Source organism: Marmota flaviventris, chromosome 7, assembly GCF_047511675.1.
Source record: "Marmota flaviventris isolate mMarFla1 chromosome 7, mMarFla1.hap1, whole genome shotgun sequence".
In the NCBI taxonomy this organism is placed as follows: domain Eukaryota; kingdom Metazoa; phylum Chordata; class Mammalia; order Rodentia; family Sciuridae; genus Marmota; species Marmota flaviventris.
This window is the reverse complement of record NC_092504.1, coordinates 43,758,218-43,785,445: the sequence shown is the minus strand read 5'-3', so window position 1 is coordinate 43,785,445 and position 27,228 is coordinate 43,758,218. Positions and strand designations below refer to the sequence as shown.

Genomic DNA, 27,228 nt, shown 5'->3' with positions numbered 1-27,228 from the left:
CTGTTAACTGTACATATCTGTAATTCCAGCAACTTTAGAGGCTGGGACAGGATGATTCCAAGTCCCAGGCCAGCCTGCTAAATTTAGACCCTGTCTCAAAATTTAAATTTTTTCTTTTTTGCTATTAAGGACTCATGGGTGAGGGTGGGGTATGACAGTGAGTAACTCACCAATCCAAATATCAAGTATCTCTTTGCTCATGATTCAGGACTCTCAAGACTACTCACAGCATCAAAACAAAATACCATCACATTGCCTTGTTGCTTTGCATAGCCAGGGTTTCCTCAACTCACTCTCCCCTCTCTGGACTGCACAAACAAAAACGCCTAATGCCTTAACCTATAGCCTGGACTGTTTCTTTCCACTTCAGGGTAAGCAGAGTCTAAGATGATGATGTATCACCAACCCTGGGGTTTCATTCTTTTTTTAAAAAAATATTTTTAGTGTAGATGGACACAATACCTTTATTTTTTGTAGTGCTGAGGATCAAACACAGCACCTCACATGTTCTAGGCAAGGCTTTACCACTGAGTTATAACCCAGCCCGTTCATTTCCTTTTATACATCAAAATGTACTAATCCCAGGCCTGCCACTGAAGAAATATGAACATTTAAACTGTATCCTTACCTGAAGTAGGAAGTGATTACTATGTAAAACCAGTGAATTTTTTTTTTGGTTTCTTCCCTACCTCCACTTCCCAAAATACAGCACATCTGACTACAGGTGTTAGACTGCTACCCACAGCACTGTTACTCCACACAATAAAGATTGAATGACCTTTCTACCTACAGCCCTTTCTATCTACAATTTTATCAGTTATATTAAGTTCAATTTCCTTGACTCTTATACCAATAATAAACAAAGGCATCATGCTTTTTAAAACTTTATTTCAACATAACTATGCTTACAGAAATACACTCACATTGGTTAATAGAATGCAATTTAAGTTTTAACTTATCCTACACAATTTCAACCAAAAACTTGGTACATGGTTTAAGATTTTAAAAAGAATTTGCAATCTGGCTTATTTTTATCTATTACAAATGTATATAAAAGATCCACCATCAAATGCTGCTAAAGAAAGCAGCAAGAACCTTGAGAAATATACCTTTGGTTTGCCTCAGAAAAATAACACGTATTGCACTGTAAAAGTTTATAAAATTGGTGCAACAAAACATTGTTGTTATGTTACAATGCCAGTTCAGAAAGTTCAGTAACTAATGGATGCAGAAGGGGATGGGAGGGTGCCTATGTACACATGTGGTACTGTAAAAGCTATCTGATTTAATTAATATAGTATGTAGATTATAAATCTACACAAACCAAGATTCAGATAATTTCTTAAATCTGAATTAACACTATCAGCTCACTTCATCTGCTGAGGTCAACAATTGAACTTGACACACTGGCTTTAAGTTTTTTTGATATATGCAAAGTAAATTTCCTCCCCCAGCTTTTCAGTCCAGAAGTGACAGTACTACAGGCAAGGTATTCCTTCCATCTTCAACATTCATGGGGTGACATGTGATGAGGTTAACTGGGGTTTTAATTTGTATCAGCATGCAATGCAAACGGCCCCCAGAGTCAATGACCACATGCCGTTATAAGTGACTACTCTAAAAAATAAAATGGCCCTTCTTGGAAGACTAGAGCAAAACATCCAGCTACAGTTATAAGAAGCCTTATCAAAACAATTTTAGCTCCTTATGAATGACACCTCAATAAAAATAAAAGTAGCCCCCGAATAAGAAGCAGCTCTGATAAAGAGGAAAATATAACTTAAATATATTGGAAACCAATGGGAATACAGGTTCAAAAATAATTAGATTTTCATGACTACCTAGGATTAGGCTTATAATGCATTCTAGTACTTCAAGTTTACCACTAGTTACTAAATACCAATTTACAAATAACATGTTTATTGTTCCTTTATCAAAAGAGAAAGTTCTACCTTCAATTCTATTGTGGGGAGGGCACTAGAAAATACAAAGATTCAAACAGTTCCATGCAAATATCACATTTTTCAAATGGAAGAACTCCCAACTGGACCAGAAGTTCCAATTACTAATATATTTTTCATTGAAACAATTTTTAAAAAGTACAAATACATGGCATTAAGGTTCAGGACCTAATATAGGCCTGATAATCAAGTCCTTGTTTTCTGGAAGAAAGGCCTCAAGTCCCAATAAATTTCCAGTAACAATGTTTTACACATCAACTTAATAAGGGGTTTTAATTTCCTTCATATTTTTGTCTTCAGCATTCTAGTCTTAAAGGCTAGATTAGAAATTAGTTCAATTCCCCAGAAGGCAAATTTCTTTCCTTTACAGTATGAAAGAATCCAGAAAGACCTCTTCCCCAAGCAGATTCCCAATCTCTAATCTGTGCTTAAAATGAATCTTTTTCAATATAATGTAAAAGGTAACTTAGGTAAAATGTGCTCATTAACATTAAAAACTAGTTGTTAGGAAGACTTAACTAGCTGTATAATTTAAGGTTTAAAACATAAATATTTGCAGCTTGATCTCCTGCTGACAATGATTGTCGGAGCCTATAATTCAACATTTATAAATTCCCATTCATACACGCCAAACACACCGTTATCACACAACTTACTCATGTCTTGAGAGAATCTTCTTAAAATTCTTTGGCCTCCCAGTCAATTCCAAGTTTGAGCAACTTTTAACTCAAACTTCACTCTCAGATTAACAAGTTTTCCACCCATACATTAATGCTTGTCCTAATCTTTCATGTTGTACTGCCAAAATCTGAAACCTACCTCAAAGAGATAACCAGGTAAAAGAAAATTATCAAAATATTCATGAAGGGGGTTATTTCAAAAATAGAACATGGGAGGCTGGAATTCAAGATTCCCTATTGGGATCACACTTTATTTTACTGAAATGAACTCCTAACGTTAATACAAATCCTATGTTGGATTCTTTCATACTCTCTGGCAAATGGCCAAAGAACCTATAGAACAGTTTTGGAGTACACACCCTTTTTCATACAAAGTGCCCCTATAGGCACATCAGGATAGCTGCAATTCACTTGAGGCCTCACCTGTAGAAGAGGCTGTCATAGGGACAGCCAGGACACCCACTAGTTTGTGGAGATCCCTGAGAAAGTATGATTTTTAAAATCTGGACTGTACTGAAGTTCACCAGCTTTCTTCGCTGTATTCACAGGAAGCTGCAGCTGACTTGCCAGAACTCATGCCATCTCTCATTCTAGATTTGCTGTATAATAGCTATGGCTTTGGAATCTCACAAGTGATGTCCCATACAACTTGAAGGAATGATTGCGTCTCCTAATTCTAGGTTTGCAATTTCCAAATCTCAGTTACAATTCTTTATTCAGCTAAGTAGCCACATGGACACCAACCATTTAAGAGAAAAGGTTCTCCCCAAAGATAACATTACAGTTAAGAAGTAACTGTACCATAACAGGCAAAAAAAAATTAAAAAATAATGTAACTGATGGTTGGTATTTGAGATTAAAATGTGTTTTAAAAATAAAAACCTCTTGGTTTATTTATTGCAAAATCAAGAAAGAGAGCTGTGAATTTACTATATTCTTTCAAAATAAATAACTTAATGTGAAATACAGATTCTGGCATAGGTATAAGATATGAAAATCATAATGAATGGATTGAACCTGCATGTTTCATTTGCTCACAAACTTGCACACACTATTATTCTGCAAAAAAGACAATTGCAGCAAAGAAAATAAAAACTGCCCTTTTGCAAACAAGCCTAAAAATATTCCTCTGATGAGGCCAAAATAAACATGCATATATATGTATAAAGTGTTACTGCTCAACACAAATGCTATTTCTAGAAAAATATAACTGCATAGGTTAAAAAAAAACAACAAAAAACAAAAACAATGTGCAACATCTTAAGCCATTAAAGCACCAAAATAAAAAAAAAATTTAAAAAACACCAAAATCACTGTTTTTATGACAATTAACACAAAATATTGATCAAAACTCAGCAAGTAAATACCTGGACTGATACAATGTCCACTGTTGGGCTAATTTTTCTTCAATTTAAATGTCTTTTTTTCATCTCTAAAGAAATCTTAAAGTGCTAACTTTATATAAAGCAGGCAAATTGTTCAAGTAATTTGCTATTAAGCCAATTTTTATAGAGCTAAATAAAAAAGGAAAAGTAAACTAAAGTGATAGAAGACAGACACGGAGGAAAACAATGTCAAGTTGTAAATGGACAAAGCAACAGAATGCTATTATATCATCATGGCCTTCTCATTTCAATTGAACATATAAGCTAAATAGATTTAGGTATCTGCTGTTTTTTTTAGTACACTAAACTCCCTTGGATTTGCTAAAATTTATACAACAATCAACAGGTATATATGAAGTCCTAAGGAAAAGGATGCCTCTTAAAAATCAATACTCGACACTAATTAAAGCAATCTTAAAAGGTTTTTCTACTATTATAAATGAATATAAAAATTAATAGCTCTTACAAACCAAGAACTGGAACCTTGTCCCAATCTTTAATTACTCCTGCCCTTTAGCTGCTTTTTCAAGGAAATACACATTAACCAAATGGCGATTGAGGTGTTTGCTGTAATCTTTTTCTTTCCTAAAAGAACGATCACAGAAGATGCAAACAAAATCTCCCTCAGTCCCTTTGCCTGCCAAGGCTTCTTTTGCATCTTTTGTACTAGCTTCTTGTGGAACTGGACGAGCCCCATGCAATCCAGAATCATCACTACCCTCTGACATGTTGTCACTTAGGTCACTTCCGTCATGACTGTGGATACCTTCATCTTCATCAATTTCCTGAGACTCATTTACTGCCACAGTAACAGGAGGTGAAGCCAGCACAGTTTGGGACACTGCTTCATGTTCGCCTATTGGTGGGGGAAGAAGCAATGGTGAAACTGGTTCTCCAACTGCTGAGTCTTTATCAGGGAGATTCTCTGCTGGGTTATGATCAGTATCCATTTCCACTTCACAAAGCATAGCTGAGTCAGTCTGATGCTTATCAGCTAAAGTTTCACCCCCTGGCATATTCAACTTTTGTCCAGAAGATGAAACACTAGTACTAGATTCCTTGGTACAGGAATCGGCTACACTCTTCTCTGCTTCTTCTGTTCCTACTTTCAGAAAAGGGTCTTCTTTGTTTCCTTCACCTTCTGAGAGTAATTTTTGGTCTTCTGACTCCTCCTCTCTTAAGTCTTCCTTTGGCAGTGGTGTTGATGATGCCAAAAGTTCCTGTGTGCTTTTATTTTCCTTTAGAATCTGGCTATCTTTAACAGGCACTAAGCCTACTTCAATAAGGACTTGCTCCTTACGTGTCATTTCACTCTGCATATTGGACCTTTCCTTTCTGTTATCTTTTCGGGGAGAAGTCTTTTTGGGAATTGGCTCATTGTGAAGAGGAGGATCTATGGGAGGAGACAGCTCCATCTGAGCAGGCTCCTTCTGAACAACTTCCATCTGAACAGACTCCATGTTAACAGGCCCCATCTGAACAGGTTCCATGGGTAGAGGCAACTCTATCTGCAGAGGCCCCTTCTGAACATCCTCTGTAAGAGGAGATTCCATAGGAGAGGGCAGCTCCATCTCAGCAGGCTCCTTCTGAACCTCTTCCATATGAGCAGACTCCACAGGAGGGGGCAGCTCCACGTGAGAAGGCCCCTTGTGAACAACCTCCTCCATGTGGACAGTCTCCATAGGAGGGATCAGCTCCATGTGAGCAGACTCCTGGTGAACCACTTCCACCTGAGCAGGCTGTACTTGAACAAGCCCCTTCTGAACCACCTCCATGTGAGCAGGCTCTACTTGAACAGGCCCCTTCTGAACCACCTCCATGTGAGCAGGCTCTACCTGAACAGGTTCCATGGGTAGAGGCAACTCTATCTGCAGGGGCCCCTTCTGAACATCTTGAACAGGCCCCTTCTGACTAGTCTCCTTTTGAACAGGTTCCTTCTGAGAGGTGTCTTTCTGAGAAGGCTTGCTGCTTTTTTTACTTTGTTTATTTTTTAGGGTTTTCTTCCTTGTATTTTTTTTCACGCAGGTATTTTGTTTTTTATTCTCCTCCACTTTGTTATCACCCTTTGGTACTTCCTGACTATTTTTGGATTTACCTTCTATCTTCCTTTTCTTTTTTGTCATAGATTCCTCATCATTCACAGGATCATGCTTGGAATGGGCTTCAATTTCCATCTTCCTTTTGCTTTTCTTGGCTTTACAGGATTTTTCTGAATTATTTCTTGTATGCACATCCATGTCTTTAGCTTCTGTTGCTGACTTGCGAGTTCTGGTAGTGACCTGAATCATTGAAACATTGCTACAAGGTTTTTTCTCTTTTGAAACATTATCTTTTTTCTCCACTTTTACAGACTTCTCATTTTTCTTTCCAGCTACATCCCCTTTTATTTTCGTTTGCTCTGTTTCTGTTTTTTCATTGGTAGTACTGTTATCAAGTAAGTCAGCCTCTCGCTTTTTGGTTTTCTTTAATTTCACTTTTGACACATCCATTGTTTTATTAGGACAAGTAGGATGCTTAGATTTGAAATGATACTGTAGATTACACTTTTTGGAAGCTGCATAGTCGCATACAGGGCAATTAAACTGCCGTGGGTTCACATGTAGCTCTACATGTTTTTTGAAGTTGCTTCTATCTGCTGTTTTGTAGTCACAGTGGGGGCAATTAAGAGGTTTAGGCCCATTGTGAACCTGTCTTGCATGGCGAGTTACTTCATGTTGATTAGAGGCCACATAACTGCATTGATCACATTTAAATGGCTTCTCACCTAAAGATAAATAAGAGATGTTAGAAGACAGATTAAAACAAATTCAAGATTTAAATATGCTCATAAGAAATTATACATATAAAATAATCACAAACACTATTGAAAAGAATGTATCATGCACCTTGCATTTACTGTATTTATTTGTATAGCTTTTCTCTATCCCTTGACACTGATTCTCAAACCAATAGAGGAATAAATTATCTGTCCACCATCATCTTCAAAAAATGTTCCATAAAGCTGGGCACAATGGCACATGCCTATAATCTCACTGACTTAGAGGCTGAGACAGAAGAATCTTAAGTTCAACTTAAGTGAAGGGCTCAGCACCTTGGTGAGACCCGAGCTGGTGAGGTAGTTCAATGGTTAAGTACCCTGGGTTCAATCCCCAATACCCCACCCCTCAAAAAAGTTCCATAAAGTTAAGGCTCTGAAGCACCATTAAACAACTGAGATTCATCAAGAAATGGAATTACTAGAAAAAACTCAACTGAGGGGTGGATGTTAATTTTGAGGCAATGTCACTCAAGAGAAAATAATTCTAAACTTTTTTGTTAAGGGAAAACAAATGTATACGGAGTCCATTATAAAATCCCCACACATTTCTAAGATATATCTTGGGAGAAATATCTTTTACTCTGGAAAACACTCCCAGTCCCTAAGTACAAAGGTTTTAAAATTCTGCTGTAGCCTAACATAAAGAGGAAAAGGTTTTCTCTTGAAATTTAAACCTTTTGTTCATTACGGCAAGAGCTCAGTAAGTTTTACTCAACATGCTTTCTAATGCCAAAGCTGCTATTTTAAAGTAAAAATATAGCTAAAGTAATTATTCAGAAAACTTCTGTGATTTTTTCCCTCTCTCACCTTTTCTAAAAATGGGCACTTAAAACTAGATACACGAGAAGCCGAGAAGCCGCATACAAATAGATACTGTAACACAAGCAAACAGTCATAATCACAGATACATACAAAACCAGAACCACCCCCATAACCCAAATTAAAGGCATAAGAATAACACATTCTACCTGAATACATACCCATCTAGATCACTTTCTAGTAAATATTATCAAATGGTATCCATACCCCACTGGTCCAATGGAATGCATAGTAGAGAAATGGAAATTAACATTTATGAAAATTCATCTCTCAAACATTCTCAAATTCATATCAATCTTATAAGTTTTTCATAAAGCAAAAATTCAGAAATATAGCAAAACCATGTAGATGTTAAGCTTTCCATGATTAGAAAATTATTATATAATACTAAATGACAAAAACACACTTCTCCAGGTATGTCAGATTAGATATGTCACTAATTAGACAACTCTTTTTAATGTCAGAATAATGTGGTTTCCACAACATGCTACTCTATAGTTGACCCTACAGGGTTGACTCCAATGAATGATCTAAATGGAGACAACATTTCCTTAACATATGTAGATACAGTTAGGTCAGGTGGGGCATGCCTGAAATCCCACCCACTCTGTAATCCCACCCACCCGAATGGCTGATGCAAGAAGATACTGGGTTTGAGGCCAGCCTAGGCAATTTAACAAGACCCCGTCTAAATAATTAAAAAAAAAAAAAAAAAAAAAAAATTGCTGGGGATGAATCTCAGTGGTACAGCACTTGCCTAGCTAGCATACATGTCTGGTTCCATCCCCAGGACATCACAAAAGAGGGAAGGGTTGTTTTCTTGGTTTTATTTTGGTACTGGAAATTAAACCAGGGGTACTCTACCAGAGCAACATCCCCAGCCCCCCCTTTTTTTAAAAAAAAAAAAAAAAGGTGAAGGGCTGGGGATGTGGCTCAAGCGGTAGCATGCTCGCCTGGCATGCGTGCGGCCCGGGTTCGATCCTCAGCACCACATACAAACAAAGATGCTGTGTCTGCCGAGAACTAAAAAATAAATATTAAAAAATTCTCTCTCTCTCTCTCTCTTTAAAAAAAAAAAAAAAGGTGAAGTGTAGCTCAGTGATGGATCACCCCTGGGTTAAAACCCCTAGTATCACAAAAAAGAAAAGCAAGCAAAATACCAAACATCTGGTAAATTCAAATATATTTGTTTCATGCAAAGATACTAACTCAGCAGGTACACAAGACACCATAAACAGGCAGCAGAAAGCTAATATGGCCTCCTAGGTTAATACTGAAGATTATAATTATAAAATGTAAACTATATAGCCAGATGCAGTGGTACACACCTATAATCCCAGCAGCTCAGGAGGCTGTTTTAGGAGGATCACGAGTTCAAAACCAGCCTGAGCAACTTAATAAGGCCCTAAGCAATTTAGCAAGACCCTTTTCTTAGGCTAAGGTTGTGACTCAGTGGTAGAGTGCTCGCCTAGCATGCATGAGGTACTGAGTTCGATCCTCAGCACCACATAAAAACAAAATAATGTGTCCACCTAAAACAAAAGATACATAAATAAATAAATAAATAAATATTTTTTAAAAAGAGCCTTATCCCAAAAATGGGTTGGGGTGGGGCGTGGTGGCACATTCCTATAATCCCAGTAGCTTAGGAGGCTGAAGCAGGAGGAAGGTGAGTTCAAAGCCAGCCCCAGCAAAAGCCAGGCACTAAGCAACTCAGTGAGACCTCTCTAAATAAAATACAAAATACGGCTGAGGATATAGTGGCTCAGTGACCAAGTGCCCCAAGTTCAATCCCCAGTAAGCCCCTACCCTGCCCAAAATGGGTTGGGGATGTGGCTCAGTGGTTAAGCACCTAAGTTCAATTCCTATACAAAAAATAAATAAATAAAATAAAGTGATCAGCCCTCTATATCTAAAGGTTTTGTATCCATGAATTTAAACAATTCCATATTTAAAGTATATAAGAAAAAGATTATGGGGGGCTGGGGATGTGGCTCAAGCGGTAGCGCGCTCGCCTGGCATGCGTGCAGCCCAGGTTCGATCCTCAGCACCGCATACAAACAAAGATGTTGTGTCCGCAGAAAACTAAAAAATAAGTAAATATAAAATTAAAAAAAAAGAAAAAGATTATGTATTTACTGAGTAGGTAGACTTTTTCCTGTCATTATTTCCTAAACAATAAAATATACTATCAATTTTAAAAAGACACCATAAACATTTAATTTTTTATACAAAAAGGACACAAGTGTCATCATCCTAACCCTGACCCTTCATCACAATGGGTCCACTAGATGTGGCTACAGATTAAACACATCCCAAGGTAGATATCAAGCATTTAATTTTCAATTTACAAGTAATACAAAGAAGCTGAACGCAGTGATAGACGATGCCCCTGTAATCCCAGGAACTTCAGAACCTAAGGAAAGAGGATTGCAATTTTGAGGCCAGCCTCAGCAACTTAAAGAGACTCTGTCTCAAAAATTGAAAAGGGGTGGGGATGCAGCTCACTGGTAGAGGGATTTTAAGTTAAAAAAAAAAAAAGAGGGACAGAAGAAAAGCAAAATGACATCATGAGAAAGCAATCAGACATCTAGAAGGGAAGACATTCCACAGGAAAAATGGCCATATTTCTTCAATGCCTTAATATTGCCTTCTATAAGATGAGAACAGTAGAACTTTACAACATAATAATATTTATAAAGCTAAGATGAATTAACCTATATAAAGCACTTAAACATTTTATGTGTTGGCTAGAGTACAGTTATCCACATGACACAATGTCTACCATTAACCAAGCCTGATATTAAATCCAAGTTACCCTTGGAGAATGAAGTCAGGAAGTGTTCAGAAGTAATAAAACAAAAATTTTGATTAAGGGGCACAACCCGATAGCTCAGATTTAGAACTCAGATGTAGGGGTACATGCTTGTAATCCCAGCTATTTGGGAGGCTGAAGGGGGCCAATCATGACAATGTGGCAAGACTCTGCCTCAAAATAAAAAATAAAACAGACTAGGGTTGTAGGTCAGTGGTAAAGCATTCCTGACTTCATCCCCCAGTACTACAACAACAACAAAAAACAAAAAATCCTCCTAGAAAAATAAGCATATAGAAAAAATATATATATATATTCAGTTTCAGGAGTCCCACCCACAGAATCCAGATTAACAATCCCCATTTAAAGCCAGACACAGTGGTGCATGCCTGTAATCCCAGCAATTTGGGAGGCTGAGGCAGGAGGATCTCAAGTTCAAGAGCAGCCTCAAAAACTTAGCAAGACCCTGACTCAAAATAAAAAAATAAAAAGGGCTGGAGATGTAGCTCACTAATAAAAAAGCACCCCTGGATTCAATCCACAGACTAAAAATTAAGCAAATAAGCAAGCAAGCTGGGCATAGTGAAAAAAAAACCTACAATCCCAGAGACTCAGGAGGGTGAGTCAGGAGGACCCTAGAGGATCACAAGTTTTGAGGCCAGCCTGGGCAACTTTTGATACCGTCTCAAAATAAATAAAGCTGGGCATGGTGGTGCCTATAGCTTCAGAGGTTAACACAGGGGATTGTAAGTTTGAGGTAAGCCTCAGCAACTTAGCAAAACCCTGTCTAAAAATTTAAAAAAAGGGCTGGGGATGTACTGTAGCTCAATGCAAAGCACCCCTAGGATCAATTCCCAATACTAAAAATGATAATAAAAAGAACTTCTTTATAATAGTACTTTCTAACAAAAATAACATCAGCTTACTGAAAATGGTGGGAAAGTTCCCATTTTCTACCAACCTGAATGAGTACGCATATGTCTAGTTAGATGAGTCTTCTGAGAACTTGAATAAGGACAAAGTTCACATTTATATGGGCGTTCTCCTGCAAAACAATAACGAACAGTTTTTAAATATAACAAAATAAGTCAAATACATTGTCACTAACAATGTAACAATATTCACTACTGACCACTATATAATAAAGACTTTTTTCCTCTTATTTCTAGCAGAACCTCAACTTATCAAACATCAGAAATATAAATGGTTCATTTTAGAATTTACTATATATATATATATATATATATATATATATATATATATATTTTAACTTTGCTGACAAACAATACTGTTGGCTTTCTGAATTCTTATAGCCCTTTGCAATTTTTAGTGAATATATATATCCCACCCCCCATACCACTGAGTCACATCCCCAGCCCTTTTTGTCTTATTTTGAGACAGAGTCTTGCTAAATTGCTGAGGCTGGCCTCAAAATTCCAATATACTCCTGTCTCAGTCTCCTAAATCACTGGGATTACAGGTATGAGCCACCACACCTGGCACAATGTCAAATATTATTACATTAAAAATTAAACTATTATCTGGCTAATGTATCAAGAAATATTTAACAAGAATTATTCTTCTGCCAGGTATGGTGGCACACACCTATAATCCCAGCAACTACAGAGGCTGAGGCAGGAGGACTGCAGGTGCAAGGCCAGCCTCAGCAACTTAGTGAGGCCCTAAGCAATTCATTGAGATCCTGTTTCAATATAGAAAATAAAGAGGGGTGGGGATGTGGCTCAATAGTTGAGTGCCCCTGGGTTCAATAGCATGGTGGCGCATGTCTGAAATCCGAGAGTCTCAGGAGGCTGGTGAAGGAGGATAGTAAGTTCAAGGTAACCTCAGCAACTCAAAGAGAACCTGCCCCCCAAAATAAATAAATAAATAAATAGATAGATAGATAGCTGGGAGTGTAGCTTGGTGGTAGAGCAAATACATTGTCATTAACAATGTAACAATATTCACTACTGACCACTATATAACAAAGACTTTTTTCCTCCTCTTTTCTAGCAATTGAACCTAGGGTTCATTTCCCAGCACCAAAAACAAAAAGAAAAAAATTCTACTCAAATATTCTGATGCTACTAGTTGGGTACTTTTTCTGATCCTTATAAATGATGAATCTACCATTTGAAATCACTGGCTTAAAAAAATAATATTTAAGTGAGGATGAGCTTGCTTTAAACTAAAAATGCATGTGGTGATCGTTACATTTATAACACAGCTATGTCACCAATTCTGAAAGAAATTATAAAGTCTGAGAACGGAAGTTAAGAGCCCAGTGACTTATTATTAAAGAACTTAATACTTGCTGGGTGCAGTGGCACACACCTGTAATCCCACAATTTGGGAGGCTGATGCAGGAGGATCACAAATTCCAGGCCAGCCTCAGCAACTTAGCAAGCCCTAAAGCAACATAGTGAGACTTTATCCCAAAACAACAGCCAAAAAACCCCCACAACAATGGGCTGGGGATATGGCTCAGTGGTTACACACTCTTGCATTCAATCCCCAGTACCAATAATAATAGTAATTTAATACTCCCTGCACATGGTGGCCCATGCCTGTAATCCCAGCTATTCAGAGGACTAAGGCAGAATGACTGAGTCAAGTCTAGCCTTGAGCAACTTAGTGAGAGCCCACCTCAAAATAAAATAAAGTGGGCTGGGATTGCAGATCAGAGGTAGAGAATTACCTAACATGTGCAAGGCCTTGCGATCAATCCGCAACACAGGGAGGAGGGTGGGGAATGTGGGCTATTCAGGGCAGTGGCCCACACCTGTGATCCCAGTGTTTCAGGAGGCTAAGGTACAAGGATCTCAAGTTTGAGACCAGCCTCAGCAATGTAATGAAACCCTGGGCAATTTAGCAATACCCAGCCTTAAAATAATTAGGACTGGGAATATAGCTTAGTGATAAAAATGTGCCTGGATTCAATCCCCAGTATAAAGAAAAATTGTTTTCATTTTTAGCCTCAGGATAATAATTATAATCTTAGGCAAATTACTTAGGAGCCCAATTTCCAGTTTCCTCATCTATAAAAATATCAGAAGCTTCATTCCCATTATAGTGGTGTTTTTTGATTGTTTCTTTGCATTCTTGGGGATTGAACCTAGGGGCACTCCACCACTGGGCTGCATCGCCAGCCCTTCCTAGGCAGGTTCTCACTAAATTGCTGAGGCTGGCCTAAAACTTGTGAGCGATCCTCTTGCCTCAGCATCCCAAGTTCCTGGGATTACATGTACCAACCAGCAAAGCTATTTTGAGAATTTGGATATTACATGTAAAGCATTTAACACTGTACTTCGCACATGTGAAGCCCTAAATAACTATCCGTTATTGAGCCTGTGAGGCACAGTTCAGTGTTTGAGTACTTCCTTAGTATGCAGAGGCCCTGGGTTCCATCCCCAGAATGGGGGGAGGGGGATATCAGTTATTAACTTTGCCTACACAACAAAAACAGGTCAAGGAAAAGATGGCATGAAACTAAAAATGGAAATGGTCAAAAAACATGTTCCTAGTGACCATTCCATTGTAATTAGCTGGTAGGCTGGAGAATACATGGGTGGATGCTTAAGAGGGGTGGGTGGACTGACTACTGCAGAGATGATGAACAGAACCTTTGGTTATCAATCCACAATGGTTCATTATCAATGCCCCTGGGGTACTTGTCTACCTAAATGAGATGGCTAGAACTCTCATCTGAAGGAAAGAAGCAATGCCCACTTCATCCTAATGAGTTTCTCATTTGCACTGGAGCTCCTAATCCCTTCCAGCGCTTCCCAATCCCCTGGATTCTCTCTTTGCTCCTTTACTTCTATAAGCAATACATATTCACTTATTGATCATCCACTCAATAAACAGGCCAGAAGCCACAGGTCATGGGCGCTTTTGCCTGTGTGCATGGGGGGGCCTGTGTGCATTTTCAGATATGGAAACCGAAGCTCAGAAACAAGCAAGCAGCCTATATGCCGCACAGATGGACTCACTATTTTCCCTAAGCCCAAAATGGGCCGAGGACCATCAGGCTTCCACACCTAAGCTGTGCTGCAAAATGCCAGGCCCCCACATGGAGGACCCCATAAGGTGGAAACAGTCATCTCTCGCCAGAACTTCCCATCAAGGTCTCCACAACTGACTACCCCACACCCCATCCCCCTACAGCTCTTGATTCCAGGGAAGAATTAAGACAGTTTAAAGAATGTTAATGTATTTCTACATAGATATATAAATAGCCAAAGCATGTGAAGAAATGCATATCATCAATATAAAAGATAGATATCCAAGTGCAATGGCACATACCTATAACCCCAGCAACCAAGGAGGCTGAGGCAGGAGGAGCACACGTTAGAGGCCAGCCTCTGCTACCTAGCCAGGCCCTGGCCCTTGGCATGTTACTAAGACCCTGTCTCAAAATAAAAAAATAAAAAGGGCTGTGGATATGGCTCTGTGGTAAAGTGCCGCTAGGTTAAATCCCCAACGCCAAAAACAAATGAAAAAAAAAAAAAAATCGCAAAAATGAAGATTTCATTCTTACAAGAATAGGTTATAACCAGAAATACAAAAATTTGGGTTTTTTTCCCCCCCCCCCCCCGATAGTACCAGGGATAGAACTCAGGGGAGCTCTATTGTGGAGCTACATCCTCAGTCCTTTTTTTTTTTTTTTTTAACAGATACATTTTCTTTATACCTTTTATTTATTTATTTATTTTTATGTGCTGCTGAGGATTGAACCCAGTGCCTCAACATACTAGGCAAGCGCTCTACACCAAGATATAATCCCAGCCCCTGGTTTTTTTTCCCCTTTTTGATAAAATAGGGTTTCCTTTAAAAAACTGTCCAGACTGGCCTAGAAATTGTGATCCTCCTGCCTCAGTCTCCTGAGTTGCTGGGATTAGGAGTACACCACCAAACCTAGGTTAACATTACTGGAGAGTTTTAGGATATAGAGAAATTGGAGATCTCATTCACTGCAAGGCCATTTTGGAAAACAGCTTGGCAGTTCCTGAAAGGTTAAATGCCAACAAAAACAAATGCCATGTACTCTTATAATAAACAGGCTGGGAATGTAACTCAGTGGTACAGCATAAGCTAAGAATGTGCATGCTAAGACTATTCCTCTCCAGTACTGTTTAAAAAAAAAAAAAAAAAATTAAAAATAGTCGAGAGCTATGTTGCACACCTATAATCCCAGCACTCCAGAGGCTGAGGCAGGAAGATTCCAGTTGGAGGTCAACCTGGGCAACTTTAAAAAGGGATGGGGATATAGCTTAGTGGCAAAGCATCCTTGGGTTCAATCCTCAGTACCAAAGTGTAGTAGTAGTAGTAGTAATAATACAGACAATAGAGTTGTGAAGTAGCTTTGCGACACATGCATTGGCCACAGGTTCAATTCCCTATAATGATTTTTTGAAAAAAGAAAAAAGATTTAAAAGTAAATTATTATCCTCAAGTGATCTTTCATGTTAATCTATAAATATGTTTTCTTTTTCTGTTACCTTTGTTTTGAATTACATGTTTTTTTAAATATTTACATCCCAAACAGTTCCCTAAATTACTGAGGTTGGCCTCAAATTTGCAATACTCCCCTGCCAAGAGGCTGGGATTATAAACTTGCACCACCCCACCCCCAGCTTTTTTTTTTTCCTACTGGGCACTGAACCTAGGGGCACTTTACCACAGAGCTACAGCACCAGCCCCCCTCACTTTTTTGGGGTGATAGGGTCTTGCTAAATTGCCCAGGCTGGCCTTGTATTTGCAATGCTCCTGGCTTCAAGCCTCCCAAATCACTAGTACTTTTAAGTCATTTCTTTTTTTTTTTTTTTTTGTGGTGCTGGGGATTGAACCCAGGGCCTTGTGTGTGTGAGGCAAGCACTCTACCAACTGAGCTATATCCCCAGCCCCTAAGTCATTTCTAATATAGAAGAATATGGAAAATGTACAATTGCACAAACTAAACATAACGCTTCTAGAGCTAGGCATGGTGGGACATACCTATAATCCCAGTGAACCCAAAGCAAGGCTGAGGCAGGAGGATTTCTAGTTTGCAGTCAGACTCAGCAAGTTAGTAAGGCCCTAGGCAACTTAATGAGACCCTGTCTCAAAATAAAAATAAGGGCTGGGGATGTGGCTCAGTGGTTAAGTGCCTCTAAGCCAATCAACAGTACCAAAAAACCAACAACAAAAGCCTACTTTTTTAGAAAGCTTAGTTAAGCACTGATTTTTCAGTCACACACACGGAACAAATAAGTTACCTTTTAAGTTAGAACTTGTAAACTGGTTAAATATCATAAAATTCAATTCCCAGTACAACCCCCGCTCAAAAAAAAAGCAAAATTAACAGTTTTCATGTAAGAGGTCAGTTTAAACAAAAAGTAATCCCTAGTTGCCCTCCCCACCACAATGATAATTACCTGTAGAATAATGAGATTTCTGACCTTCTATATGACCTCAGGCACAGCATTCAAATCTATGATTTTCACTATAAACATGACTATTACCATATAGTGTTCCCCAATGGAATGTTCAAGATTAGCATAGGAAAAAGGGCCCAACCGCGTGCACTCAGTGAGAATGGTATAAATTCATTAAGTCAATCTGAGAACTAGGCTACCTAATAGTACAGAGGAAATAAATGATTCCAGCACTCATTTTCTCTCTACTCTAGATGAATTTTTTTATAAACATATTTTGAGAATGATACATTTCATACAATATACTCAGAATTTATATAATCAAACCATTATCCTTTAATTTATGTATTAAACTAAAAAAAATGTAAAAAAGAAAGAAAAGTAAAATAAAAAAAGAAAAGTACCATGGAGGAGGAGATGACAATGAAAGTAAACATGAGGGGAGGGGAAAATCACTTTTCTCCTTTTGTAGGACTTTTGAACCCAGGGAGACTCTACCACCTCACTAAGACCCCGGAGTCATTTTATTTTTGAGACAAGAGTTTCACTGAAATGCTAAGGCTGAAAAAAAAATAATTAATTAATTAATTAAATTGATGAGTTTGGCCTCCAACTTGGGATCCTGGTCTCAGTCTTCCCAGTCACTGGAATTATAGACTCATGCCACAAACTGCCAGGAAAAAAAAAAAAAATGTAAGGCAAGATGTTCCAGTGACTCAGGAAGCTGAGACAAGAGGATCCCAGGTTTGAAGGCCAACCTTAGTTACTAAAAGTGACACTGTCTCACTCAAATGGGCGCGGAGGTGGGGGCGGGGAGACCAAGGGTGTGCTTCAGTTGTAGAGCCCACTGGGTTAAATCTCCAGGATCCCCCTACAGAAACTGAAGTTAAGTCAGGTGCAGTGGTGCCTTGCTATAATCACAACTATTAGAAGGGTGAGGCAGGAGGATGACAAGTTGGAAGCCAGTCTCAGCAATTTAGAAGACCCTATTTCAGAAAAGAAATTAAAAGGACTGGAAATGTAGCACAGTGGTAAAACCCCTGACTCAATCCTCAGAACTGCACCTCCCTCAAAAAAAAAAAAAAAAAACATAAAGAGGGGAAACCGTTACAGATAGATGATATAGTACATGCATAAAATACAGTAATTACAAATTAGTCATCATGGCTGCGGACGAGGACCTGGGTTCAATCCCCAGTACTGCCAAAACAAAAAACAAGAAACACACACCAACAGCAAAACTTCCTGTTCTCTCCTTATTCATTTTTTTGCCTGTCTAAAACTGCTCTTACATCAACAAAGTTAAATTTGCTGTTTTATATTTTTATATTTTAAAAATATGTATTTAAAAATTTATATTTTTAGCTTTTAGGGGAAATTGTCAAAATTGTTTGGTAACCCAGCTTCTCTAAGGTTAGTCATTACCTGTGGGATCAACATTATCAGTTTTTGCTTGTTCTTTTAAGAAGGGTCTTGCTACGTTGCCCTGGCTGACCTGAAACTTCTCTGGCTTCAATGATCCTCCCTCCTGAGTAGCTTGGACTATAGGTGCACTCTATAGATAAACAATCTTAAATTAGAATCTGAAGTTCCAGAAAAACTGTTAAATGAATATGAAGTACTTATGAATGAAGTATATACAGTATTTGGGTTTAAAGGTGAGGGGCTGGGGATGTAGCTCAGTGGTTCAGTGCTTGCTCAGCTAATATGAGGGCCTGAGTTCAATTCCCAGTACTACAAAAAGATTGATTGTAGATGAGGTTAGTTTAGTCTAACCCTTTGTCTAATACATACTGGTAAGTGATGAATGGGGTAAGATTCCCAAATAACTTCCCTCCCCTATAGTATGTATTTTTGTATTGTTTGAACTTCGCATTTATTCATTCATTCATTCATGGTACTGGGGATCGAACCTAGGTGTGCTTAACCACTGAGCCACATCCCCAGTCTTTAATTTTTATTTTATTTTTGTGGTGCTGAGGATTGAACTCAAGGGCTTGTGCATGCGAGGTAAGCACTCTACCAACTGAGCTATAGCCCCAGCCCTTAATTTTTATTTTGAGACAGGGTCTCACCAAGTTGCACAGGGCCTCACTCACCACTGGCCTCGAACTTGCAATACTCCTGTCTCAGCCTCCCAAGTTGCTAGTATTACAGGTGGACACCACCACACCCAGCTGAACTTTACTTTTGAATGGAATGGTTACAAAGCATGGTGACATCACAAGTTACAACAAATTTCAAAGACTGGAAAATTTTTCCTGGACTACATTTTAAAGCTTTCAACACATCTGCTGGGGCCTGGAAATCTTTGAGGTCCTTCTTGCAATGGAATTTCTGTGGCTTTTGTTATTGGTACTGGGGACTGAACCCAGGGTGCTCTACAAATGAGTTAATCTCCAGCCCTTTTTTCCTTTTTGTGAGGCAGGGTTTCTATGTTGCAGAAGCTGGCCTAGAATTTAAGAGTCTCCTGCCTCAGCCTCCAGAGTCCCAGAATTACTGTACGAGTCACCCACCATCATGGCATCCACAGCCCTTATTTTGGCACAGGGGCTGGCTAAATTGCCCAGGCTGGCCTAGAAATTGCAACCCTCCTGCCTCAGCCTTCAGAGGAATTACTAGCAAGTACCACTGGGCACATGGAATTGTAATTGTAATGGAATTTCACCTGCAAGTTTTAATTAAACCCCATTTTACCTATGGGATTCTGTTATGTGGGGTGCTAACCCTTACAAAGGAAACCTGATATAGACAACACAGCACAGCCCCTTTTCATCTCTTATCCAAAGAGTACAATACTAGGTTACTCTTTATCCATTTTGTTCAGACCAGTCAACAGGCCTCAAAACTAATAACTTTTACCAAGAAAACATAACAGAAATGTAAAAGTTAAACAACAAAAAGAAAAGGGAAGGAAAGAATGTGAAAATTAACTACCAATAGTGAAAGACATTTTTTTAATGTCATTTTTTAAAAAATGGAGACCCCACAGTCATCTGGTGCACACCTATAATCTCAGTAGCTCACGAGGCTGAGGCAGGAGAATCACAAGTTTAAAGTCAGCCTCAGCAATTTAGTGAGGCCCTAAGCATTTTATCGAGATTGTTTAAAAAAAATAAAAAGGGCTGGGAATGTGGCTCAGTGGTTAAGCCTCTGTGTTCAATAGCCAGTATTAAAAAACATGAAAAGGACAAGGCATGTAGCTTACTGGTAAACACCCCTGGTTCAATCCTCAGTACAAAAAAAAAAAAAAAAAGAAGTGAATAATTTGAGCCAGCCTATAATCTCAACTACCTGAAGAGTTGGCAGGAGGATTCCAAGTTTGAGGCATGGGCAAATTAGCAAAACTTTTTCTCAAAATAAAAAGGGTGTTGGGGATGCAGTTCAGTGCATGTGTGAGGCCCCAAATTCAATACCCTGTACAAGGGAGGGAGGGAGAGAATAGAAAACAGAGGGCAGGAAGGAGAATAATCAACAGAGTTGGAGAGAAATGGGAAGTGACTGCTAAAGATGAGGTTTTTTTTCTGATTTAAAAAAAAAAAAAAAGAAAGAAGTCCTAAAACTAACTATTTTAGGTGATGGATGCACAACTCTGAATACACTAAAACCTGTTGAATTCAACTCTCTACCGTATTATATTAATTCAGGTTATTAGTGAATATATTCCAAAAAGTCACCACTTAAAAAAAAAACTCAAACATGCCAAATGTGACAATAGTGAAAACCATTGAGAGCAGATAATGGGTACATGCTTCTTAGCATTTTCTTTAGTTCTGAGGAGTCTGAAATGTTTTTCTTTTGGGGGGCTGGAAATTGAATCCAGGGATGTTTTAATCATTGAGCTACATCCCCAGTTGCTTTTGTTTTTTTGAGACACAGTCTTGTTAAGTTAACAAGGAGACTGGCCTTGAACTGTAATCCTCCAGCCTCAGCCTCCCAAGTAGCTGGGATTACAGGCGTGTGGCCACTCCCCTGACAACTTTTCATATTTTTAAGAAAGTTCAACACTTCTTAGTGCTAGGGATCAAATCCAGGACCTCAAGCATACCAAGTAAGCACGTGCTATACCTAGTTACACCGGTGGCTGGGAAGATAACATCAGAGATTTAACCCAAGAGTACCCCACCACTGAATACACTCCCAGCCCATTTTATTTTTTAATTTTAAGACTGGGTCCAAGTTGTCCAGCTGGTCTGTAACTTGCCATCCTCCACCCTTAGCCTCCCCAGTCACTGGTGATTATAGGAATGCACCACTACCCCTGGAGAACCTCCTCAATTCTTGATAGAGTTGTACTTAGGGACTAGAAATGTTCTCTTAACCTGAATGCATTAGAACATGGTAAATATAACTGTTTCTAAAACAAAAAAATAGTTCTATATCCACATTTGTTTTCTTAGGAAAATGATTTCAATCGGAGATCTCATACATCTTTTAAAAACTAATTTCTCACTAGACATGGTCACGTACACCTGAAATCCCAGGGACTTGGGAAGCTGAGACAGGAGAATTGCAAGTTCCAGGCCAGCCTGGACAACTCAGCAAGACCCTATCTCAAAATAAAAAAACTCCAGGGAGGCTGAGGCAGGAGGATCACAAGTTCAAAGCCAACCTCAGCAATTCAGCAAGGCCCTAAGCAACTATGGCTCAGTGGTTAAGTGACCCTGGGTTCAATCCCCACCTCCCCTCAAGGCTGGGGATGTTGCTTAGTGTTAGAGCACTCTTGGGCTCAATCATTAGAATCTCAAGCAAACAAACAAACAAAACCTAACTTCTTATATTTCATGGTTTTAGGGAGAATTTTCTGGGTTTTTTTGTTCTGCTTTTGTTGGTACAAGGGATTCAACCAAGGTCTTGATGCCATGTTAGACAAGTGCTCTATATCCCCAGCCTCTAATTTCTCACATTCTGATACCTTTTGGGAATAAAGACAAGTTGTTCCACTTAGGAACTCAATACCACAAGTCAAATGCTTTCACAAGTGAGGTTTTTGTTAAATGCTGCTATGGAAGATTAATTATTGGATTTTCCTTTTGTATAAGCCCTCAAGTCTTTTAGGAAACTATCCTACATTTTAGCTATGTTCAATGTCACATACATACATCTACAAACTTAAAAGCAGTCTAATTTAGGGAAATAGTTTTTAGAATATAAATAATTTGTCCAAGGTTGCAAACAGAGGAAATGATGCAACCTGCATCCCTTTTCTGAAGCATTATTTAGCAGACCGTCAAATTGGAAATCAGAAACAAGAGTTAAATTTATGGCCTAGAAAACATCTCTTACCTGTATGAGTTCGAACGTGCTGAACGTAATTGTTTTTTCTGTCTGAAAAATAGTTGCATTTACCACATGTGTATACTTTCCTTGGAAAATGGTTTCTTAAGTGTTTCCTCCAGTGATACTCGCTTACTGTTGTGTAAGTGCAAATGATGCACTTGTAGACTCGCTCGTTATCTCCAGCTCTTGTGTGGTGTTTCAGGTGCGCAGTATAGTGATCATATCTATTGGTATTGTAGCCACAGCGGTCACAGCGAATGGGGCCCTTAGAGAAATCTCCCTCTTCAGCAGTGGAAGAGCCAGATTCTCTGGCTTTGGCTTGCTTCTCTGCACTTTCTTCCACAAAAAACTTCTTGGCACTATGAACTCTGATATGATGCACAAATTGTTCTTCAGATTCTGCTTCATATTGGCATGGCTTACAGCGAAAGGGTTTGGTCTTCAAGTTCTTGCATTTGTCCTCTGCTCCAGGTGTTTCATTAGGAAGATCTTTATTTGAGCTGTAAATTTCTGGAGCAGCTGATGCCTCAAATACAGGCTGTGGTTCTACAACACTGGCTTCCAAACTTCTCAGTTCCATGTTTTCGAGTCCATTAGGTTCACCTTTTATTTCGGGAGATTCCTCAAGTCCTTCTCCATCACTATCTGAAAAGTTGTTATCCCCAACAGGCATCAATTCTGCCATCTGTCTTTCTTCACCAACCAGGTAATCACAGCAGCTGCCATTCACTTCCCCAGTTAAGGCCACGTTTGCTAGCATGATAAGCTGAGGAGCAGCCAGTTCAGCTTTGGAGAGGTCATGCAAGTCATACATGTCGTTGGGCAAGGCCATGCCAATGTTGCCACTGCCAGTGAACAGCCCTCCTCCTCCAGAAGACTGCCCCATCACCTGGGTAGCCATAACTGTATTCTGAATTAGGAACAACAACAAAAAAAAAAGAACACAAGAGCAACAGTTTAAGCACAATGCTTAGGAGCCTAAAACCAAAGCATCATTCTAATTCTGCTCTTTTTTTGGGGGGGCAGGGGGGAGACATAGTACTGGGGGATTGAATCCTAGGGTGCTTTATCACACTGAGCTACATTCCCAGTGTGACTGGGTCCCATAAAGTTTTAATTTTATTATTTAATACTGTCCATTTGCTTTTTCTGAGACTGGATCCGGCTAAATTGCTTGGGTCCTCCCTAAATTTCGGAGGCTGGCCTGGAACTTGTAATCCTCCTGCCTCAGCCTCCCAAGTGGCCATGACCCCCAAAGTTCTAATTCTTCTTAACTGAAAACTACATAGTTCTCAATATAACCTCCAAAACTCAATGAGTTTTGATAACTTCTAAAAACAAACCTTAAAATAGTTTTAATTCCCAATCCTCTTACTTGAGTCACACACACAAACTTCCTCTACCCCTAAAGAAAATTCTGCCAATTGTTTAACATAATTCATTCATCAACTAGGTCTACCACTGACAAGCAAGTACACTTTTTTTCTGGTGGTGGTGGGGAAACCTACATTCATTTTTTAAAAATTATTTTTATTGTAGGTGGACACAATACCTTTATTTTGTTTATTTATTTTTATGTGGTGCTGAGGACCGAACCCAGTGCCCCAAGCGTGCCAAGCAAATGCTCTACCACTGAGGCACAACACCAGCCCCCCATACTCATTTTTAATGTTAATTAAAAACTGTTTAAGCTCACTGTTGGTGGCATATGCCTGTAAAACCAACTATTCAGGACTTGAGGCAAGAGAATCACAGGTATGACACCCTCTCAAAATAAAATGAAAAAGGGGTAGAAAGTAGTTCAGTGGTAGAGCACTTAGCCAACATGTGCAGTGCCCTATGTCTGATTCCCACTATAGGGGAAAAAATATATTTTTAAAAACCCAACACACTAGTATTTTCCTTCCAACTTTCCTCTACAATACTTCAATGGCCTGAATTAGAAAGCCAAGAAATTAACAAGCCATTCTGTGCATGTATAAGTACACAAGTCTGGAAGGAAGCCTATAATAACTGGTCAATTTAATTGAATTTCATGTGAACGCAACTAACTTCAAAAAGAAGAAAAAAAAAAACTGCGAGACAGTACCACTTAGTCTCAATTTTTTGATGACTCCCCACATTTAAAAGCGGAAAAAAAGTATGGGCCTCTTTTCCTATGAAAAGGGAAGTTTGGCTTATTCGAAACTTCACAAATGAAGGTTAACTTTTTTTTTTTTTCAAACCCCCTAATAAAACAATCACACAACTCAACGCCACAATCAGCAACTTTCTTCCATTGTGCTTGACTTGGCCTACTTGCCCAGTGGAAGCCATTACAAGATCACCTTCCTGAAAACAAGTTGGGTTTTTAAATGATCTTAACCAAGTTACTTTCCAGTCTAAAAGGTGCTAGTCTCCAGCCCGTGTCTTTCTGCAAATCAGAAAAAGCAAAGACACAGAACTAAATAATAAAGTTAAACCGAAACACAAAAAGCAATCCATTTCACCCAAGTGTATAAACCCGTTTAGTTATTTGCACCAACAAAAGTTGGACTCAAATGCCATCACAGAAAACGGAGGGCAAAAGCAGTTCCAAGGCTTAACAGCGCAAGCTATTCGGAAATTTAACCCAACATCGACCTTCCAGATTCCCCAACCCACCCTACCCACGACTCTTACAGGAATTTTAACATTTGTCAGGAAGACCTTTTGGGCACTGCCTGAAAGCCCAACGTGTTCCACGAAATTCCTATGTGCTGCTGCCACCGGCGCCTGCCTCGGCGGCGGCATTCCTAACTGAAATAGGCATTCGGCCATTTTCTCAAAATACCAAACACAAAGCAGCTCTCTGCAAACTCGGGAGCTCTCGCTTCCTCACCGCTCCGCCCGCTCCCTGCACACATTCGCCCACCAACTCACCGGGGTTGCCCCCACCGCTCTTCCTGAACCTCTTCCTCTGCTCCCCCAATTCAAACGGTGGAGGTGAGCAAACTCGGGGCTCCAATCCCCAACTGAGTCCTTCCCGAGAGAGACAGCCCCCTCCGCGGCCCACGGGCCCGAGTCCGGGAAAAGGGCGGAAAGTTACCGTGTGGCCGGCGCCCGAGCTCCGCCGACCGCCCGGCTCGCCCTCCGCGGAGGCTCCGCGGGCGCCCTCCGCAGGCGCGGACCCGAGAACGAGGGGGCCCCACGCGGGCCGCCCCCGCGCCCCGGAAGTTTGCTAACTTCACTCCCCCACGGCGCCCGGCGGGACAAGCGCCCCGGCCCTGCCAGCGCGGGCCGCCGGGCGCGCAGGGCCGCGTCTCGGGGCAGTCGGAGCGCAGAAATCGCTGTCCAGCCCGCTGGCGGCACCGCCCGAGCCCGGGGGCTGACTCAACCCGCCCCGCCGCACTCAACGGCGCCTTCCGGCGAAGCGACAGGCTGGGGGAGGGGGCCCAGAGGGCGGCGGGCCGGCGCGGAGCTGCGGCGGGACCCGGAGGCTGGAGATCAGGAGGAAGTTTCAGGACTAGGGCCCCGAGCAGCTCCGCTCTTGGCCTGAAAGTCTAGACTGGCGGGGCGTGCGGGCCCGCGCGGAAGCGGCGGCCTTCCTCAAGTGGGGAGGGGGTCCCAGCGACGTGCAGCTCTCCACCAACGCCCCCGGCCCAGCCCCGGGCCGCCGCCGTGTAACCCGATCCCGCTCGGCCGCCCGCCCCCGCCCGGCGCGGCGGCCGTCGCCGGAGCCACAGTATCTGCAAATCAGCCCTGGACAGCGCCTCGCTCCGCGTCCTTCCGCGCCCTCCCCCTCCCGCGGCCGCCGCTGCCGCCCGGCCCTCCCCCACCCCGGCCGAGCCCCCAGCCCCGCGCCGCGCTTACCGGTCTTCCTCGGAGAGGGGGAACTGGCGACCCGGCGTCGCCACCCCTCCGCCGACTACTTTTCTTTGTTGTTGGAGTTTTAGGGGAGGGGGGGAGGGGTGGAAAAAGTTGGGCGCTTGGGCTGTCGAGGCCCTTAAAGGCCAGGAGCGGGGCTGCAGAAAGTGCTCAGGCTGCCAGCCCTCGCCCAGCCGTCCGGGCTGCCGCCGGGGTCTGGGGCCAGGGGCCTCGGCGGCGCTTGGCCTGCTGCTGCGCCGCGAGCTCACGGGAGCCGCACATTCCAACACAGGACGCTGTGCCGCGCACCAGCCCGCGCCGCCGCCGCCCGCCTGCGGAACACGCCCCCTCCGCCGCCAGCGCGCGCCCGCGGGACACGCCCCCTCTGCCGTTCGCGCGCGTGGCCGCTAGGCGCGCCCCGCCCCTCGGAGAAGGGCAGAGCTCCTGGCTTGGGTCGGGTGGCTAGGGGAGCGCCCAGGGGGGAGCCGCACCTAATCCACCAGGCCGCTCACTCCTGCCCTGAGGTCAGAAAAGGGGCGGGCCCCTCTCCCTTTCTCGATTTCTTTTATAAACAAACAACAAAAGTTACCCGGAGCCCTGGCGTGCTTGCATGAGAATAGAGCTGTTAAAAGAAAAATGTGCAGGCTTTGACCATTCTTTAGAACTATTGTCATCGGCCTCTCAAGTCGAAAGCGCTCGAAAATACCCTTCAGAATCTTTTTAACTCTACCCATCCTTACCTTAGCTAATTAAGCTTAGTTTTAAGCTTCTGGGGTAAAATGCCTTCCAAATTTCAGACTATAAGCGGGGACGGGGGGGAATGCGATCATTTTGTGAGTTACGACAAGAACTTGTTTCAGCGAGGACTCAGAACAGTGAGAATGAGGATTGAGGGGCACGTTCCTAGACGGGTCATGTAGCAGATCACTTCTGAGCCTGGAAAGCACGATTTGGGTGGAGGAATTACTCTCACGTTACAGAAGGTGGAGAGAGCAGTGAGGAACCAGAGGCTGCCTGGGACCGCGGTGTCCTGAGACTAACCTGACTTCCGCATCATGCAGCTAACGACGATCATGCCAAATGCCTGGCACAAAGTAATATTCTTTTAAGGAGAAATTTCGTATACCCCTTCCTTTCTTTTCTCACCTGAAATGCCTTTTTAGCCTGCCCCCCCCCCCCCGCCCCAAAAGAAAAAAAAAAAAAACGTGGAGAGGCTTTGTTTAAGGTTT

At 41.1% G+C, this 27,228-nt stretch overlaps 1 protein-coding gene across 3 annotated transcripts; it reads right to left on the bottom strand.

The window, feature by feature from the left end:
* Positions 1–671: 671 nt before the first annotated feature.
* Positions 672–26,315, bottom strand: Rest (RE1 silencing transcription factor). Of its 3 annotated transcripts, none has more exons than XM_027937344.2 (4): positions 26,006–26,315; positions 22,181–23,084; positions 11,440–11,523; positions 672–6,790 (listed from the first exon to the last, which is right to left on the bottom strand). In XM_027937344.2, the coding sequence occupies exons 2-4, from the start codon at positions 23,073–23,075 to the stop codon at positions 4,527–4,529; spliced, it is 3,243 nt and encodes a 1,080-aa protein (XP_027793145.2). In that variant the 5' UTR covers positions 23,076–23,084; positions 26,006–26,315; the 3' UTR covers positions 672–4,526. The 3 variants fall into 3 exon arrangements, with proteins under 3 accessions (XP_027793145.2, XP_071470412.1, XP_071470411.1); XM_071614311.1 differs by lacking the exon at positions 26,006–26,315 and adding an exon at positions 25,242–25,297; XM_071614310.1 differs by lacking the exon at positions 26,006–26,315 and adding an exon at positions 25,076–25,149.
* Positions 26,316–27,228: the final 913 nt, after the last annotated feature.

Bases quoted from the DNA above. Each gene is read 5' to 3' on its own strand.
- Rest (XM_027937344.2), bottom strand. From the start codon at position 23,075: ATGGCTACCCAGGTGATGGGGCAGTCTTCTGGAGGAGGAGGGCTGTTC. The intron at 11,524-22,180 runs GTAAGAGATGTT...ATTGTTTTGCAG, and splicing joins GCACGTTCGAACTCATACAG to GAGAACGCCCATATAAATGT. The intron at 6,791-11,439 runs GTTGGTAGAAAA...ATTTATCTTTAG, and splicing joins ACATATGCGTACTCATTCAG to GTGAGAAGCCATTTAAATGT.